Source organism: Dendrobates tinctorius, unplaced genomic scaffold (assembly GCF_039654945.1).
Source record: "Dendrobates tinctorius isolate UK_male_01 unplaced genomic scaffold, ASM3965494v1 ptg000044l, whole genome shotgun sequence".
In the NCBI taxonomy this organism is placed as follows: domain Eukaryota; kingdom Metazoa; phylum Chordata; class Amphibia; order Anura; family Dendrobatidae; genus Dendrobates; species Dendrobates tinctorius.
The window spans coordinates 34852687-34872135 of record NW_027361712.1 but is presented as its reverse complement, the minus strand read 5'-3'; the positions used below and the strand labels follow the sequence as shown (position 1 = coordinate 34872135).

Here is a 19449-nt window from a genome sequence, read left to right as displayed (position 1 = left end):
CAGCAATCGGTAGCACAGGCATGGGAGAAAAAGCGGCCATACTCGGCAAACCATCCCCGAGCACTGGCTCTGAATGCCGGCATTGCCAAACTACTGGCCCTTGAGATGCTGTCATTCAGGCTGGTGGAGACTGACACATTCCGGAACTTTATGTCATTGGCAGTTCCACAATACAATGTGCCCAGCCGCTTTTATTTCAGCAGGCAAGCTGTCGCTGCCCTGCAAAAGCATGTGGAGGGAAAAATTAAAAATGCGCTACTAAATGCCGTCAGTAGCAAGGTCCACCTGACCACCGATGCGTGGACCAGTAGCCATGGACAGGGATGATACCTTTCCCTCACTGCCCATTGGGTCAATGTTGTGGAGCCGGGTACAGATCTGGAGAGTGGCTCTGTACGTATTCTGCCAACTCCAAGGATTGCAGGAATGCTGTCTGTACATATTGAGTCCTCCTCCTACTCTAGTTCCTCGGAATCAGCACTGCGTGAGCCTGTTAGGCCAGATATGAGCACAGGTGTGGCCAAACGTCAACAGGCCGTCCTTAAATTAATTTCTTGGGGAATCGGAGCCACACAGCACAAGAGCTCTGGAATGCCATCAAGCAGGAGAGCGATGTGTGGTTTGTGCCAGCGAATCTCCAGCCAGGTTTGGTAGTGAGTGACAATGGCCGAAATCTAGTGGCAGCTCTGGGCCTAGGCAACCTCACTCACATACCATGTCTGGCACACGTGCTCAATTTGGTCGTGCAGAGCTTTCTGAGGGACTATCCGGATCTTGATGCACTGCTGCACAAGGTTCGCCTAGAGTGTGCTCACTTGCGGTGTTCCAGCATGGCAAGATCGCGCATTGCATCTCTGCAACGCCGATTCCGCCTGCCAGAACATCGCATCATATGTGACCTCCCCACCAGGTGGAATTCAACGTTACATATGTTGGAGCGGTTGTGTGAGCAGCAGGCAGCAGTAATGGAGTACCAGCTGCATCAGGCGCAAACAAGTCGCACTGTGCGCCGGACACACTTCACCACCACTGAGTGGGCCACTATGAGGGACATCTGCCAAGTTTTGCGTGCCTTCGATGACTCCACGCGGATGGCCAGTGCAGATGATGCACTAATCAGCATGACTGTCCCCCTCATCTGTCTGCTTCAAAAAACCTTACAAGCACTAAGTGAGGAGGTTTTTGAAGAGGTCGAGGATGAGCAGTCAGAAATGCCATCTGCTTCTGGCAAGTCTGCGCAACGTGCTTCCACACAAAGGCCCAGGCAGGGGACACTTAGTGAGGAGGATGACGAGGAGTCAATGGAGGAGGAGGAACACATCTCTCCAGAGGAGGGAGGTACACAAGGCTCTAGTAGTCAGTGTGTACAGCGAGGGTGGGGTGATGCTGAGCAGGCAGAGATGCTACCTCAAGCTGGGGACAGCGTTTCCGGTCCAGTTGGCAGTCTGCAGCACATGGTTGATTTCATGCTGCAGTGCTTGTTAAATGACCGCCGCATCGCCAACATTCTCCACACGGCTGATAATTGGGTGTACACCCTCCTAGATCCTCGCTACCGGGACAACTTACAAAGCCTCATACCACAGTTGAACCGGGAGCGAAAAATGCGGGAGTACCAAGAAACATTTGTGCAGGCCATCATGTTCTCCATTCCCCCCACAAGTGTTGCTGGTAGTGCTTTTCTAAGCAGCCATGTGGGTAGAGGCAGTGGAGGAAGCTCTGCACAAAGAGGTAGCAGAGGCAGTGCCGCAGGACAAGGCAAGGCCAGTATGGCCCAAATGTGGAAAAGTTTTGTGGGACCGCCACAAACGGCTACACCATCACAGATGGCTCCAGTCAGCAGGAGGCAACGTTTCCGTCAGATGGTGACAGACTACTTGTCGTGCCCTGTTATTGTTCTCCCAGACGGCTCTTCCCCGTTCAAGTATTGGGTCTCTAAGCTGGATACATGGCCAGAGCTTAGCCAGTATGCATTGGAGGTGCTGGCTTGCCCTGCTGCCAGTGTATTATCGGAACGTGTCTTTAGTGCTGCAGGTGGTGTGGTAACAGACCGTCGCACGCGACTATCCGCCGATAATGTTGACCGGCTTACTTTTGTGAAAATGAACAAGGCCTGGATCTCACCTGAATTTGCCAGTCCTCTTCCAGAATAAATAATTGGCTGGCAACAGGATCCAGGTCTCCTGTTGTGTTCATGTTTCTATGACCTGAACTTTATTTCCTGGGCTACAGCAATGCCCGTTGTTGCTCAGAAGTGCTGTCCGCACAGACAAAACACTCGCTCATGTGTAAGTGGGGTTCGGTAACGTCAGCTGATCCCCTGCTGTGTGTACGGCAAACTCTCCTGCTGCCTACAACTTCTGACTACCTCTGATTTAATATGTTCTCTGATTTGCCCTCTGTCTCCACTCTGTTTTGAGTATTTCCTCCGGCCTACAACACCGCCTGTTTCTGCTCTCAAGTGCCGTCTGCACAATCCACACTTGTTCCTGTGGTACCTGGGTCCTGTAACATCTGCTCATCTCCAGAGTTGAGCACGGCAATGTCTCCTGCTTTGTCTACATTCCCACTACTTGTAGTGGAAATGTGGACAGAGCAGGAGACATTGCCTGACTCACCTCTAGGGAGAAGCTGCTGTTACAGAACCCCAGTAACACAGGAACAAGTGTGGGTTGTGCAGACGGCATTTCAGAGCAGCAACTGGCGTGGTTGGAAGCCAGCGGAAATACTCGATAAAGAGTGAAGACAGAGGCCTAATTGGAGTACGTTGACAGTTAGTAGTAGTCTAGAAACAATCGCAAACTGCCACCAAGTAGGCCTCGGCCTACTACCTGATTTTCCCTGGGCTCCGACACCGCCAGTTGGTGCTCAGAAGTGCTGTCCGCACAGACAAAACACTCGCTCATGTGTAAGTGCGGTTCGGTAACGTCAGCTGATCCCCTGCTGTGTGTATGGCAAAGTGTCCTGCTCCCTACACAGTCAAACAACCTCAGATTTACACCTGGCTCCAAGTAGGCCTTGGCCTACTACCTCATTTTCCCTGGGCTCCGACAACGCCAGTTGGTGCTCGGAAGTGCTGTCCACACAGAAAAACACACTCGTTCATGTGAAAGTGGGGTTCGGTAACGTCAGCTGATCCCCTGCTGTGTGGAGGGCAAACTGCTGCTGCCTCCAAATTTTAGCTACTTCAGATTTAAACATTCTCTGATTTGGCCTCTGTCTCCACTCTGTCTCTAGTATTTCCCCTGACCTCCAACACCGCCAGTTCCTGCTCACAGTTGCCGTCCACGCATTCCACACGTGTTCCTGTGTTACTGGGGTTCTGTTACGACAGCAGATCCCCCAATGTGTGTCTGCCACTGTCTCCTGCACTGTCCACCTTCCCACTGCAAGCGGTGGGAATGTGGACAGAGCAGGAGACAGTGGCAGACACACATCAGGGGATCTGCTGACATTACAGAATCCCAGTAACACAGGAACACGTGTGGATTGGGCAGACGGCTACTGTACGCATAAACTGGCGGTGTTGGTAGTCACGTGAAATCCTGGAAACAGAGTGGAGACAGATGCCTAATTGGAGCACGTTGACAGTCTGTTGTAGCCTACAAACAATCTAAAACTGCCACCAAGTAGGCCTCGGCCTGCACCCTGGTTCTCCCTGGGCTCCAACAACGCTAGTTGGTGCTCGGAAGTGCTGTCCTCACAGAAAAACACACTCGTTAATGCGAAAGTGGGGGTCAGTAACGTCTGCTGATCCCCTGCTGTGTGGAGGGCAAAGTGTCCTGCTCCCTCCAAAGTCAAAATACCTCAGCTTTACACCTGGCTCCTAGTAGGCCTCTGCCTGCACCCTGGTTCTCCCTGGGCTCCAACAACGCTAGTTGGTGCTCGGAAGTGCTGTCCACACAGAAAAACACACTCGTTCATGTGAAATTGGGGTTCAGTAACGTCAGCTGATCCCCTGCTGTGTGGAGGGCAAACTGCTACTGCCTCCAAATTCAAACAACGTCTTATCTTAAACTGCCTCCAAGTAGGCCTCAGCCTACAAAATGACTATCCCTGGGCTCCAACATCGTCAGTTGGTGCTCGGAAGTGCTGTCCTCACAGAAAAACACACTCGTTCATGCGAAAGTGGGGGTCAGTAACGTCAGCTGATCCCCTGCTGTGTGGAGGGCAAAGTGTCCTGCTCCCTACAAAGTCAAAATACCTCAGCTTTACACCTGGCTCCTAGTAGGCCTCTGCCTGCACCCTGGTTCTCCCTGGGCTCCAACAACGCTAGTTGGTGCTCAGAAGTGCTGTCCACACAGAAAAACACACTCGTTCATGTGAAAGTGGTGGTCAGTAACGTCAGCTGATCCCCTGCTGTGTGGAGGGCAAAGTGTCCTGCTCCCTCCAAAGTCAAAATACCTCTGCTTTACACCTCGCTCCTAGTAGGCCTCGGCCTGCACCATGATTGTCCCTGTGTTCCAACAACGCTAGTTGGTGCTCGGAAGTGCTGTCCACACAGAAAAACACACTCGTTCATGTGAAAGTGGGGGTCAGTAACGTCAGCTGATCCCCTGCTGTGTGGAGGGCAAACTGCTGCTGCCTCCAAATTGTAACTACTTCAGATTTAAACATTCTCTGATTTGGCCTCTGTCTCCACTCTGTCTCTAGTATTTCCCCTGACCTCCAACACCGCCAGTTCCTGCTCACAGTTGCCGTCCACACATTCCACACTTGTTCCTGTGTTCCTGGTGTTCTGTAACGTGAGCTGATCCCCCAATGTGTGTCCGGCACTGTCTCCTGCGCTGTCCACCTTCCCACTGCAAGTGGTGGGAATGTGGACAGAGCAGGAGACATTGGCAGACAAACATCAGGGGATCTGCTGACATTACAGAACACCAGTTACACAGGAACACGTGTGGATTGGGCAGACGGCTACTGTACGCATAAACTGGCGGTGTTGGTAGTCACGTGAAATCCTGGAAACAGAGTGGAGACAGATGCCTAATTGGAGCACGTTGACAGTCTGTTGTAGCCTACAAACAATCTAAAACTACCACCAAGTAGGCCTCGGCCTGCACCCTGGTTCTCCCTGGGCTCCAACAACGCTAGTTGGTGCTCAGAAGTGCTGTCCACACAGAAAAACACTCGTTCATGTGAAAGTGGGGGTCAGTAACGTCAGCTGATCCCCTGCTGTGTGGAGGGCAAAGTGTCCTGCTCCCTTCAAAGTCAAAATACCTCTGCTTTACACCTCGCTCCTAGTAGGCCTCGGCCTGCACCATGATTGTCCCTGGGTTCCAACAACGCTAGTTGGTGCTCGGAAGTGCTGTCCACACAGAAAAACACACTCGTTCATGTGAAAGTGGGGGTCAGTAACGTCAGCTGATCCCCTCCTGTGTGGAGGGCAAACTGCTGCTGCCTCCAAATTGTAACTACTTCAGATTTAAACATTCTCTGATTTGGCCTCTGTCTCCACTCTGTCTCTAGTATTTCCCCTGACCTCCAACACTGCCAGTTCCTGCTCACAGTAGCCATCCACGCATTCCACACGTGTTCCTGTGTTACTGGGGTTCTGTAACATCAGCAGATCCCCCAATATGTGTCCGCCACTGTCTCCTGCGCTGTCCACCTTCCCACTGCAAGCGGTGGGAAGGTGGACAGAGCAGGAGACAGTGGCAGACACACATCAGGGGATCTGCTGACATTACAGAATCCCAGTAACACAGCAACACGTGTGGATTGGGCAGACGGCTGCTGTACGCATAAACTGGCGGTGTTGTTGGTCACGTGAAATCCTGGAAACAGAGTGGAGACAGATGCCTAATTGGAGCACGTTGACAGTCTGTTGTAGCCTACAAACAATCTAAAACTACCACCAAGTAGGCCTCGGCCTACACCATGATTGTCCCTGGGCTCCAACAACGCCAGTGGGTGCTCGGCAGTGTCTTTGGCACGGGGACTCCCTGTTGCCCAGCCTGGTTCCAGCACGCCTGCTGTTTCCGGGTAGTGTCAAGGTCACTATGCCACCAATCCGTTGTCCTGTCGTCTTGCGGCCGGGTTAGCCGACTCTACGGTGCCTGCAGTTTAGGTGACTCCTATGTGGGCTGCGGGAACTGGCACTGAAGGCTGGATCCGTAGTGCCAATGGGACATGGACCCCCTGTAGGACTGTGGGTTTCGGTAACTGCGGCCGGCTTGCGGCCTGGCTACTTTGCTTTCAATGGGTACCTTCTGCTACCCACCCGGGTTCCAGCACTGTCTGCTGGTTCTCGCCAGAGCCTTTGGCCTAGGTGCCTCCATCTCGGTATCCGAGGTCCAGCACCGTCAGCTGGTCCTTGGTAGTGCTTTCTAGCACAGGTACCTCCTGCCTAGTAACCGTGGTCCAGCACCGTCAGCTGTTCCTCGGTAGTGCCATTGGCTCTTGTAGCTTTTGATACCGATCTGGGTTCCAGCACCGTCAGCTGGTTCTCGGCAGTGTCTTTGGCACGGGGACTCCCTGTTGCCCAGCCTGGTTCCAGCACGCCTGCTGTTTCCGGGTAGTGTCAAGGTCACTATGCCACCAATCCATTGTCCTGTCGTCTTGCGGCCGGGTTAGCTGACTCTACGGTGCCTGCAGTTTAGGTGACTCCTATGTGGGCTGCGGGAACTGGCACTGAAGGCTGGATCCGTAGTGCCAATGGGACAGGGACCCCCTGTAGGACTGTGGGTTTCAGTAACTGCGGCCGGCTTGCGGCCTGGCTACTTTGCTTTCAATGGGTACCTTCTGCTACCCACCCGGGTTCCAGCACTGTCTGCTGGTTCTCGCCAGAGCCTTTGGCCTAGGTGCCTCCATCTCGGTATCCGAGGTCCAGCACCATCAGCTGGTCCTTGGTAGTGCTTTCTAGCACAGGTACCTCCTGCTTAGTAACCGTGGTCCAGCACCGTCAGTTGGTCCTCGGTAGTGCCATTGGCTCTTGTAGCTTTTGATACCCATCTGGGTTCCAGCACCGTCAGCTGGTTCTCGGCAGTGTCTTTGGCACGGGGACTCCCTGTTGCCCAGCCTGGTTCCAGCACGCCTGCTGTTTCCGGGTAGTGTCAAGGTCACTATGCCACCAATCCGTTGTCCTGTCGTCTTGCGGCCGGGTTAGCCGACTCTACGGTGCCTGCAGCTTAGGTGACTCCTATGTGGGCTGTGGGAACTGGCACTGAAGGCTGGATCCGTAGTGCCAATGGGACAGGGACCCCCTGTAGGACTGTGGGTTTCGGTAACTGCGGCCGGCTTGCGGCCTGGCTACTTTCCTTTCAATGGGTACCTTCTGCTACCCACCCGGGTTCCAGCACTGTCTGCTGGTTCTCGCCAGAGCCTTTGGCCTAGGTGCCTCCATCTCGGTATCCGAGGTCCAGCACCGTCAGCTGGTCCTTGGTAGTGCTTTTTAGCACAGGTACCTTCTGCTTAGTAACCGTGGTCCAGCACCGTCAGTTGGTCCTCGGTAGTGCCATTGGCTCTTGTTCCTTCTGCTACCCATCCGGGTGCCAGCACTGTCTGCTGGTTCTCGCCACAGCCTTTGGCCTAGGTGCCTCCATCTCGGTATCCGAGGTCCAGCACCGTCAGCTGGTCCTTGGTAGTGCTTTTTAGCACAGGTACCTTCTGCTTAGTAACCGTTGTCCAGCACCGTCAGTTGGTCCTCGGTAATGCCATTGGCTCTTGTTCCTTCTGCTACCCATCCGGGTGCCAGCACTGTCTGCTGGTTCTCGCCACAGCCTTTGGCCTAGGTGCCTCCATCTCGGTATCCGAGGTCCAGCACCGTCAGCTGGTCCTTGGTAGTGGTTTCTAGCACAGGTACCTCCTGCATAGTAACCGGGGTCCAGCACCGTCAGCTGTTCCTCAGTAGTGCCATTGGCTATTGTTCCTTCTGCTGCCACTACGGGTTCCAGTACTGTCAGCTGGTTCTCACATGAAGACAACCACCAAGATACAGAACAAAAGACAGAAGAACAAGATGCAGAAGAAGCAAAAGCAGAAGAACAGAAAGCAGAAGAACATTAAGCATAAGACAAAAAATCAGCATAGAAGAAATCAAAATTATAAGCAGAAGAAGACTAAGCAGTAAATGGGGGTGAGTCCGTTCCTCCTCGTGGTGCCCCTGGAAAATGCCTGCTGCTGCAGGCCAAACTGAACGTGGACAAATCCTGTTGTAAATCTTTTGTGACAGGCAGAACGTAAGGTGTAATCTTATAACTTTTATAGATAAGTACTACAGGAATGCCTGTCACCATAAGAAAATGAAGAAAAAGAAGAATAGGAAGAAGATGAAGAAATAGCATATGAAAATTAATAATAGCTGAATAAGAAGAATATGAAGAATGGAAAAAAAAAATTAATGGGAAGAAGGTGAAGAAGAAGAAGATGAATAAGGTGAAGAAAAAGTTGATGAAAAAAATGCTACTGCTGCGGATCATGAAGGAGAAAGTGTGGGAGAAGTACAAAAGAAGGTGAAGAGCATGGAAGTTGTGAAACATACATATCTGACTAAATATAAAAAAGTTAACATAGTCAATATCTTTTTAACTCCGAACGTCTTGAAAAAAAAAATTGGAATTAATGCTATGCCATGTGATTTGAATAAACCACTATGCTTTTAATGTACAAAAAAAGAAAAGAGAAGCCAGCGTTGCCAAGGTCAGAACGCATAACATAAAGTGCATTTGCACATAACATCTAACTGTATTCAAAATGAGATATTTAGCAAAAAAATTGATCAATTCAATTGAGTCACCCCGCCGCGCCAAGGCAATCTCAAGTGGGGGGTCCTACTCTACGTTTTTAATAAACACTGTGCCATTACGGCCTCCTAGATACATTAAAAGCAAGACCACTTTAAATGCAATCTGTACCTGAGCATTTCTGGATCGCTCCCATGATGCCAGAAAAGGCAAGTGCGGATGAAAGCCAACCAGGTCTGAATGCAGACGTGTCAGGTTTAGCCTCCACACATTGCCTGACCAGCAAGCATAGATGAAGGGCAATGCAGGTTAAGATACAGGTGCACAATTAAATAAAGCTTGGGGCAGGGTGGGGCTGCTGTGTATGTGTGCACAGCAGCCTAGATCCATCACAGTGAACACAGAAAAAATGGCGAACACAACCCAGCGCGCACGGCAACAGTGGTGGTCAGCCACATACCAATATACAAAAAAAGAAAAGAGAAGCCAGCGTTGCCAAGGTCAGAACGCATAACATAAAGTGCATTTGCACATAACATCTAACTGTATTCAAAATGAGATATTTAGCAAAAAAATTGATCAATTCAATTGAGCCACCCCGCCGCGCCAAGGCAATCTCATGTGGGGGGTCCTACTCTACGTTTTTAATAAACACTGTGCCATTACGGCCTCCTAGATACATTAAAAGCAAGACCACTTTAAATGCAATCCGTACCTGAGCATTTCTGGATCGCTCCCATGATGCCAGAAAAGGCAAGTGCGGATGAAGTTCAACCAGGTCTGAATGCAGACGTGTCAGGTTTAGCCTCCACACATTGCCTGACCAGCAAGCATAGATGAAGGGCAATGCAGGTTCAGATACAGGTGCACAATTAAATAAAGCTTGGGGCAGGGTGGGGCTGCTGTGTATGTGTGCACAGCAGCCTAGATCCATCACAGTGAACACAGAAAAAATGGCGAACACAACCCAGCGCGCACGGCAACAGTGGTGGTCAGCCACATACCAATGTACAAAAAAAGAAAAGAGAAGCCAGCGTTGCCAAGGTCAGAACGCATAACATAAAGTGCATTTGAACATAACATCTAACTGTATTCAAAATGAGATATTTAGCAAAAAAATTGATCAATTCAATTGAGCCACCCCGCCGCGCCAAGGCAATCTCATGTGGGGGGTCCTACTCTACATTTTTAATAAACACTGTGCCATTACGGCCTCCTAGATACATTAAAAGCAAGACCACTTTAAATGCAATCCGTACCTGAGCATTTCTGGATCGCTCCCATGATGCCAGAAAAGGCAAGTGCGGATGAAGGCCAACCAGGTCTGAATGCAGACGTGTCAGGTTTAGCCTCCACACATTGCCTGACCAGCAAGCATAGATGAAGGGCAATGCAGGTTCAGATACAGGTGCACAATTAAATAAAGCTTGGGGCAGGGTGGGGCTGCTGTGTATTCAATTGAATTGATCAATTTTTTTGCTAAATATCTCATTTTGAATACAGTTAGATGTTATGTGCATATGCACTTTATGTTATGCGTTCTGACCTTGGCAACGCTGGCTTCTCTTCTCTTTTTTTGTACATTGGTATGTGGCTGACCACCACTGCTGCCGTGCGCGCTGGGTTGTGTTCGCCATTTTTTCTGTGTTCACTGTGATGGATCTAGGCTGCTGTGCACACATACACAGCAGCCCCACCCTGCCCCAAGCTTTATTTAATTGTGCACCTGTATCTGAACCTGCATTGCCCTTCATCTATGCTTGCTGGTCGGGCAATGTGTGGAGGCTAAACCTGACACGTCTGCATTCAGACCTGGTTGGCCTTCATCCGCACTTGCCTTTTCTGGCATCATGGGAGCGATCCAGAAATGCTCAGGTACGGATTGCACTTAAAGTGGTCTTGCTTTTAATGTATCTAGGAGGCCGTAATGGCACAGTGTTTATTAAAAACGTAGAGTAGGACCCCCCCACATGAGATTGCCTTGGCGCGGCGGGGTGGCTCAATTGAATTGATCAATTTTTTTCCTAAATATCTCATTTTGAATACAGTTAGATGTTATGTGCATATGCACTTTATGTTATGCGTTCTGACCTTGGCAACGCTGGCTTCTCTTCTCTTTTTTTATGCTTTTAATGTCTCCTCCACCTCCCACAATACATTCTACATGATTCTTATTTGTTTTCAAGTATGTAGAATTAGCCAACAAGGAAATAAAGGCCTTTTTTTTAATTCCGATACCGGAAGTCCCATTGACTTGAATGGGACTTCCGGTATCGGAATCTACCCGATATTTTTTTCGTATCGGGCGATACCATCCGATACGATATTTTTGGGTATCGAACGGTATCGCTCAACACTACTTAGGGGTGATCTTATTACAATGTATAAATATATGCGGGGACAGTACAAAGACCTTTCTAATGATCTTTTTACTCTTAGACCTGTGACGGGGACAAGGGGGCATCCTCTACGTCTGGAGGAAAGAAGGTTTAAGCATACTCACAGACGCGGATTCTTCACTGTAAGAGCAGTGAGACTATGGAACTCTCTGCCATATGATGTTGTAATGAGTGATTCCCTACTAAAATTTAAGAAGGGACTGGATGCCTTTCTTGAAAAGTATAATATTACAGGGTATATACACTAGTTTCCTTGTTATTGCGTTGATCCAGGGAGCTAGTCTGATTGCCGTATGTGGAGTCGGGAAGGAATTTTTTTCCCTAATGTGAAGCTTACTGTTTGCCACATGGGTTTTTTTGCCTTCCTCTGGATCAACATGTTAGGGCAAGTTAGGACAGGATATGGGTTGAACTAGATGGACTTAAAGTCTTCCTTCAACCTTAATAACTATGTTACTATGTTACTATGTTACTATGGAACGCGCAGGTTAAAATTTCACCTCACAACATAGGCTATGACGCTCTCGGGGTCCAGACGTGTGACTGTGCAAAATTTTGTGACTGTAGCTGCGACGGTGCAGATGCCAATCCCGGACATACACACATACATACATACAAACACACACACACACACATTCAGCTTTATACATTAGATTTTCTTTTTATTATTTATATATATATAATATATATATATATATATATATATAGAGAGAGAGAGAGAGAGAGAGAGAGTATTTATTTTCCTAATATTCCTTATGGTGACGTGTTTATATTTTTATATTTTCACTTATATTCACTGCTGTCTCAATATGGTTTTCTATATATATATATACTTTTTACTATATAAGCCAATATACTCTAAAAGAATATTTTTATTCAATCCCCTTCACTTCATCCTTTTGTATATGGCCTTTTGATTGTTGTGTCAATGCTGGGCATTTGAACTTATATGGTTGATATACAACTTTTATGGAACATAATGTTCCAGTACTTCATATAGCCTTGCGCTGATGGTGGGCATGCATTACTTTCCTTCCTGGCTTGCATCCCCTGAGGCACCTCTCACCATGGTGCCACGCTCTTGGTCGGTCCCGCTCACATAATTAATGTGGGCGTGGTCTCTGGGTGTTTGCGCGTTGCCGTGGTGATGCCTCGGGTGATGTGAGAGTGGTGGGTCTTTTGCGCATGCGCCGTTCACACATCAGCGCACATGATATTCTTCTAGCCTGTCATTGTGCCTTTGCCGCTATAAATAGTTAATCCCAGCTTCAGACTAACCACGCCCCCCGGAAGAAGGAAAAGCACCGAAACGCGTGTAGGGACCCAGCAGCACGTTTTTTATCCAGGTAATTTATACCCTTACATCAGTTACTATATTGCCACACTTTACTTTTTTTGCACTAAGCACTTTCTCTAGTGCTTTGAATTATTGCACTGCAGCACTTTTTCACTGCAGCACTTTCCTTATTTTGTACACTTCCTAGTTTCTTGATCATTGCACTGCAGCACTTTCCAGTGTTCTGATATAATAGTGTATTTGCACTGGTGCATTTTAACAGTGCTTTATTTATGATTGTACCACAGCAGTTTTATAGTGTTTATGTTTACCATGGCTTATCATGGTTTGTTGCACTTTTTTATAGTGTTGATTAACCCTTTGCACTCCAGCACTTTATATTATGGTTATATAAAAAAAAATAATTTTGGAGGTTTTTTTTGCTTTTTATATATTAGCAATCAATTTTGCACGTCAGCACGTTATTGGTCATTTGTTAGTATTGATATCTTTATTAATTTTATGGTGCATATAATTGTTTAACTTCAATGGCAATAATTATGTTATTATAGTGCTGTGCAGGTAATTATATAAAATTTCTTTGAGCAATTTTACTTGGATATTAGAATATATTTCTGTATGAATTTTATGAAATAATACTATTTTAAACGTGATCCGTTTCATTCAGCTACTCATATTTTTGCATTATTTTTATATCTTGTATACCTAATAAAATATTTATATATTATTATATCTTTTATTGTCTTTCATTCACAATTTTTTTATAGGATTTTATTTGAATTAGTGCTTGACAAAGTATTTTATATACAATTTGTTCCATTTCTGATAATAAAACAGTACATGTAAAACATTACATGTAAAACTGGAGGGAACCATTAGGGTGCCGCTTGGCGCAGTGCGTAGGAAAGATGAGACAACTGAGATTCCCTGCCACCTCCTTAAACTCCTCCCTCCTAATATATGGTCATCCCTGACCATAATGGCTCCTGTAAACTCAACACAGTTTATAAAACTCGCGCAGTCTCTGCCTGATGCCACCGATGGGTCAAACGTGACCTCGGCTCAGCTGAGGTAAAACCTAGGAAGCAAAAGAGTCCCAGTTCCTCTTAAAATGGGTCTGACTGACCCCGGTCCCTTGGCTCCTGGGACCCACTCAAACATACTGGCCCGATGGCCACACAGTCCTGACCCGGCTCGCTCCTTGGCAGCTACATGCAGAGTTCATAGCAACCAACCCTCATAGGGTTTCAGCCCCGTAATCCAGCAGGGGATGCGCAGCCATGCCCAAAGAAACTTGGAGGAGGGGGAAATCAAAGTCTTTCAACTGTGACCATGGTGGGTGCCATACAGGGCTCCTTGCCCTCAAGAGACGTGGAACAGTCACTTCACTCACATTTTCTTCTGCAGTGCAACCAGCACAACTTTATTAAGGGGACCGCATCAGTCAATGTTCAGCCATTGATTAGAATAGTGGGCCGTATTTGGACCCTGGACAGCAATGTATGTATGGGCCTAGGATCCTCTGGAGGAGGAGTCTCCACCACTTATCCTACTCTGTGCCCACTCCAGTGGTGTCCCCATGGCTCCCAGAGCTTCAAGCTCTGGTGATGTACCTGCAGCTGCCACACTCTGTATGGGCACCACTTCCTCCTATCTAGCGGCAGGAGCTGTGACCGCTGCAGTCAGTCGCTCACAATTCTGGACCTCCTGCGGTCTTACTTCCTCCAGACTGGAGGCCATTTTCACAGCCACAGCATATGGCACTCGGGGCCCTTGCTCCTTCACAATGCCACGCTCTCACCGCTTCTTTTCCTTAATTACTCCCTGGATCCACTGGTCCTCCTCCAGACATGCATCAGACGAGGCAGCGGGAGTTGGTGACGATGGCGGGGCTGAAGGAGGTGAGGAAGTGGGAGCTGGTGCGGCTGGTTGGATACCGGTTCCCTACTAACTGCCATGGGATTTTCTCCCATGGCCACGGGAACCATTGCCATAATGACCCCTCTCAGAACAGCCTCCAAGGTCTTCCAGGCCTTTTCTGGTTCCAGTTCGGACTCCGCCAGTCCCACATCTGCACTGCCCAACAGTCCTTGACAGGTTATGTCCCCCTCAACCGTGGTGCCCTCTGCTCCTCACAGTGAAGAGCCTCCTGCCCTGGGCAAGCCTGCCTGGGCTCTGCTCCAGGAACAGAAAAATCCTGCCCTGTCAGCCTGTTGGACCGGCCCACTTTTTAACTCTTGCAATCCCTGGACAAACTATAGACATAGGCAGGTACATGTCATATACAACACATTACACATAAAACAGTACATATAAAACATTACACATAAAACTTGAGGGAACCATTAGGGTGCCGCATGGGAGCAGTGTGAAGGGGAGAGGAGGCAACTGAGGTTACATGCCACCTACATGCCACCTACTTACATAGCATTTGGCTTTCCCATAGGGAATGAATGGAGCTATAGTCAAGCATGCACATTGCCGTTCCATTCCTATCCTGTGGATACGTGATAGCTTGTTTTCCCCAGCCAACCCTTTTTCAGAAAGAATATGAGTTGCAATACCTGCACAATGCTTTCAAAGCCATTGCTCTGTACAGATCTAAGGGGTTCTAATATGCATAGGGAGAAGCCTAAAAGTTTCTAGTTTGGGCAGACAGGTAGAATTTTAACTCTTTATATATTTTGTTTTCATGTAACATAAGCTTCAACATATTTAGAAGTAGTCGTGGGAGATAGCTGTTGACTGGACAAACACATTTTAATGTATGTGGACAACAAAAAAAACATGGATTCAACAATATCAACAAGAAAATCAATGTAGAGTAGCAATTTTTAATAATCAGTAGCTTCAATTAGAGGTAGGTACAGAGGTACCATTTCATTGCTGAACGTCATTGATCTATAGTTGTCACTGGCCTTGGTTTACAGAGTTTTTATTTATTTTGGATCATGTGTGGTATGGAATAAGTGTAGCAGCAGAGAGGCAAAGAAGTTTTCAAAAAAGGGTTGGGACATAATTTAGTAGTATTGCACTTTTGACATAAAAATAATAAAAATTATATAATAGTACAATTAAATGTTGATAAGAGCCACCCTGAGTGATGATGAGATCACGATGGCGTCAGAGCTTGATAACTAAGACCTCTATAGTTTTTGACTGCTTTTTACCCAATAAATACCATAGTAAAGCAATAGAGATTTGTTTCAGCTTAGGGCTTCCCGTTATCAGAACCATAGATTGTGCCGGAGGATAGATATAAGTTACCATCAGACAAGCACAGAATCCAGGACTATTCCTAGGAAAAGTGTCTGTGAAAAGAAGAATCTCAGTTACATAAAATGCAATATAAAGAAGAAGGAGGCTGCTAATGGTCCTAGCGGCACGTACACGAGCTTCTGCTCTTTGACGAAGGTCTCCATTTGCATTCCTGTCCTCCTTGTGGCTGTGTGAAAGCAAAGACTTGATGATAATGCCATTGACAATTCCAATGAGAGTCAGTGGAAGGGAACTACAAATGATAGTACTGGGGAGCATATACACAACACTTACTTTGGGCGCAGTTAGTTCTAAACCCTGATTACTAGATATGTTTAAGCTAAGGTGATCCTTGTGCCGATACCAGGCAGCTGGTATGCCATTAGCCACTGAAATAAAGACGGAGGCCATCAGCAGTTTTGGTATCAGCTGAGAAATTCCCAGTTTAAGCCGGATTAAAAATGGGTGAGTGAAAATAATAATCTGCAAGTAGTAGTAGACAGAAAGACAAACTGTGAACCAGAAACTGGAAAATATAGGCAGAATAAGCAAAACGGTGAATACAGTATAAATTTGTTCAGAACTGTAGAGATCACGGTCCAAGAAACTCATATAGTCATTAATCAGCAGGATAAACTGTAAAAAAACATTAAATGAACCAAGGGTGACCATGATGAGATCAGATGGATTGAGCTTCCTGCCTCTGACCTTGTCAACAAAATTCACAGTGACAATCAGTAAGCTAGTGAACACCCCAAATATTGTGCCAGCTCCCATAATAGTCATAGATGCTACAATAAAAGTAGGAGGCATCTGTCTCTGATTCACTATTGTCTGGCGACCAACATGCTGTTCACAATGTAGCAAAAAATTGCAAATTGTTATTCATCAGAGAAGCGATAGTAGGGCTTCTGAAAAAATAAAGAAATTAGAACAAAATTAAAATTGTTACCAATTTGGTAAATTGCATAAGTAATCCCATTAAATAAAGCCCTTTATACAAACTCAGATAGCCTTGTTGCAGAGATAGCAAAAGCATCATGGCCCCAAAACTTTGACTGAACGTAGTTGTCCGAGATGCATAGAAAGGAGATTGAACAATGGTGCAATAAGATCTTTTAAATAGACATTGATACTATATCAAGCTATAGCGCATAAAAAATACTCATATATGATACATACAGATTCTATATAGCAAGTCATCATATCATGCAGGGGTCTGTAAAATCATTTATAGTTATAGTTTTTGCAACTGGACCCAGGAAATGCTTTTTATACATCTTGTTTTTTTATTTTATTCTACTTATTAAGTCTATTTTTCTTTAAATGTTACAATAGATAATGATTAAAGTTTTAAAAAGGTGACGTGTGTGCTACTTTAAAGTAGCTAAACACAAAATTATATTTCAATTAATTCTGATCAACGTCTTAGAGAACATTATTTGAGTGAGGTGGCTGCTAGTTTAAAGGATCTTAGTACCGTATTTTTCAGACTATAAGATGCACCGGACCATAAGATGCACCCCAAATTTTCAGAAGGAAAATAGGGAAAAAAAATAATAATGGGTCAAATGGGGGGTCCGTCTTACAGTCCGAATTCAGCTTACCAGGGAATGGATCCGGCACAGTTGGAGGAGTGGTCACAGGGGTCGTTCCATGTTCCAGGCTGGTGCGGTTGCCTCTAGGAAATCCCATCTCAAGCTGGTGCGGTGGCGGCTCTGTGCTGGAGCAGGGTTGCTGGGGAAGGGGGGCTGTGCTGGGGCACTGTGCTGTGCTGGGGTACTGTGCTGTGTTGGGGAAGGGGATCTGTGCTGGGGCACTGTGCTGTGCTGATGCAGGGGGGCTGTGCTGTGCTGGGGGTGCTGTGGGGCTGTGCTGGGGCGCTGTGCTCAGGTGCAGGGGCAGCGACTCCGGTGCAGGGGCAGCGACTCTCTGTTCTCCGTGGGGGGGCTCCGGTGGCATTTCCTCAAAGCCCAGAGGCCCCCGCACATCCGCTGCTGCCATGTTGCGGTGGCCTCCGGGAACATGGACGTCGGGAAGAAGGCCGCCAGTCCGGGGACGGCACATGCTCAGGTTCAGATCTCGTCCCGAGATCTTGGGAGATGAGATCTCGGGACGAGATCTCGTTGCCAAGATTTGAATCTCGTCTCCCGAGATCTCGGGACGATATCTGTACCTCAGCATGCGCCGTATCCGGACCGGCGGCCATCTTCTCGGCGTCCATGTTCCCGGAGGCCACTGCAACATGGCAGCAACAGATGTGTGGGGGCCTCCGGGCCTTGAGGAAATGCCGGCAGAGCCCCCCCACGGAGAATAGAGAGCTGCTGCCCCTGCACCGAAGCACAGTCTGCCGCCACCACCACACCACAGAGCCACGCCGCACCAGTGAGTATATTGCGACCATAAGACGCGCCCCCCACTTTCCCCCAAGTTTTTTTGGGAAAAAAGTGCATCTTATGGTCTGAAAAATACGGTAATTTTTTAAGCGACTAATTTTCTATGATACCTTGTGTGTCACTACTACAACTTTCTAGAAATTGTGCCTACAAAACTACTTAAGCTCTGCTTACAATAATATTTTACATTTCTGGCAACCATTTCTAACTAATTGTTCCATTGACTTATTTTGATTCTTCTAATGGCAATGGCTAATACTGAGACTTAGTTTCATCTCAAATCATCAAGTAGAAGAATATCACCCGCTATGATTTTCAAACAAGATAAAAAAGGTCAAATATTTAACAAAAGGTTCTCTTTTTTAACTGTTACAATGAGTCAAAGTATTGTAGAATTTGTATTTTAATACCTTCTTCCCCCCCCAGCCTGTTTTTACCTTCTTGACAAGATCGGTTTTTTTTTACATTATGACCAGTGTCACTTTAAGAGGTTGTAATTCTTAGGCTAGTTTCACACTTGCTTTTTTTTGCAGCGCGTTTTTCCCGCAAAAAAACGCATTGAAAAAACGCATACAAAAGCATACAACTGCTGCGTTTTTTTCAAGCATTTTTATGAGCATGCATGAAAAAAACGCAGCGTTTTTATGCATTTGTATGCGTTTTTAGTGCGTTTTTACCGCGTTTGCGTTTTTTTCCAACATTTTTAGGTGGCCCCTCACACTACCCAAATCATGACTTTACTAACCCTAACCCTGACCCTAACCCTAACCCTAACCCTGACCCTAACCCTAACCCTGACCCTAACCCTTAACCAAATCATACTTAACCCTAACCCAAACCCTAAACCCTAACTAACCCTAACCCTAACCCTGACCCTAACCCTAACCCTAACCCTGACCCTAACCCTGACCCTAACCCTTAACAAAACCATACTTAACCCTAACCCTGACCCTAACCCTAACCCTAACCCTGACCCTAACCCTTAACCAAACCATACTTAACCCTAATCCTGACCCTAACCCTGACCCTAACCCTAACCCTAACCCTGACCCTAATCCTTAACAAAACCATACTTAACCCTAACCCTGACCCTAACCCTAACCCTGACCCTAACCCTAACCCTAACCCTAACCCTGACCCCAACCCTAACCCTAACCCTAACCCTGACCCTAACCCTTAACCAAACCATACTTAACCCTAATCCTGACCCTAACCCTGACCCTAACCCTTAACCAAACCATACTTAACCCTAACCCTGACCCAAACCCCAACCCTAACCCTGACCCTGACCTAACCCTAACCCTAAACCCCCTTAACTAACCCTAACTCTAACCCAAACCCCTAAATTCCATGGTTAAAAAAAAACGCATATGCAAAAAAACGCATACATGAGCATGCCAGTGCGCACATATGCG

The 19449-nt window shown here is 47.2% G+C and overlaps 1 protein-coding gene across 1 annotated transcript; it reads right to left on the bottom strand.

Annotated features, from left to right (window-relative positions):
- Positions 1-15503: 15503 nt before the first annotated feature.
- Positions 15504-16451, bottom strand: LOC141089256 (taste receptor type 2 member 40-like). The gene has a single exon (XM_073575562.1). The coding sequence runs from the start codon at positions 16449-16451 to the stop codon at positions 15504-15506; it is 948 nt and encodes a 315-aa protein (XP_073431663.1).
- Positions 16452-19449: the final 2998 nt, after the last annotated feature.

Bases quoted from the DNA above. Each gene is read 5' to 3' on its own strand.
- LOC141089256 (XM_073575562.1), bottom strand. From the start codon at position 16,451: ATGCCTCCTACTTTTATTGTAGCATCTATGACTATTATGGGAGCTGGC.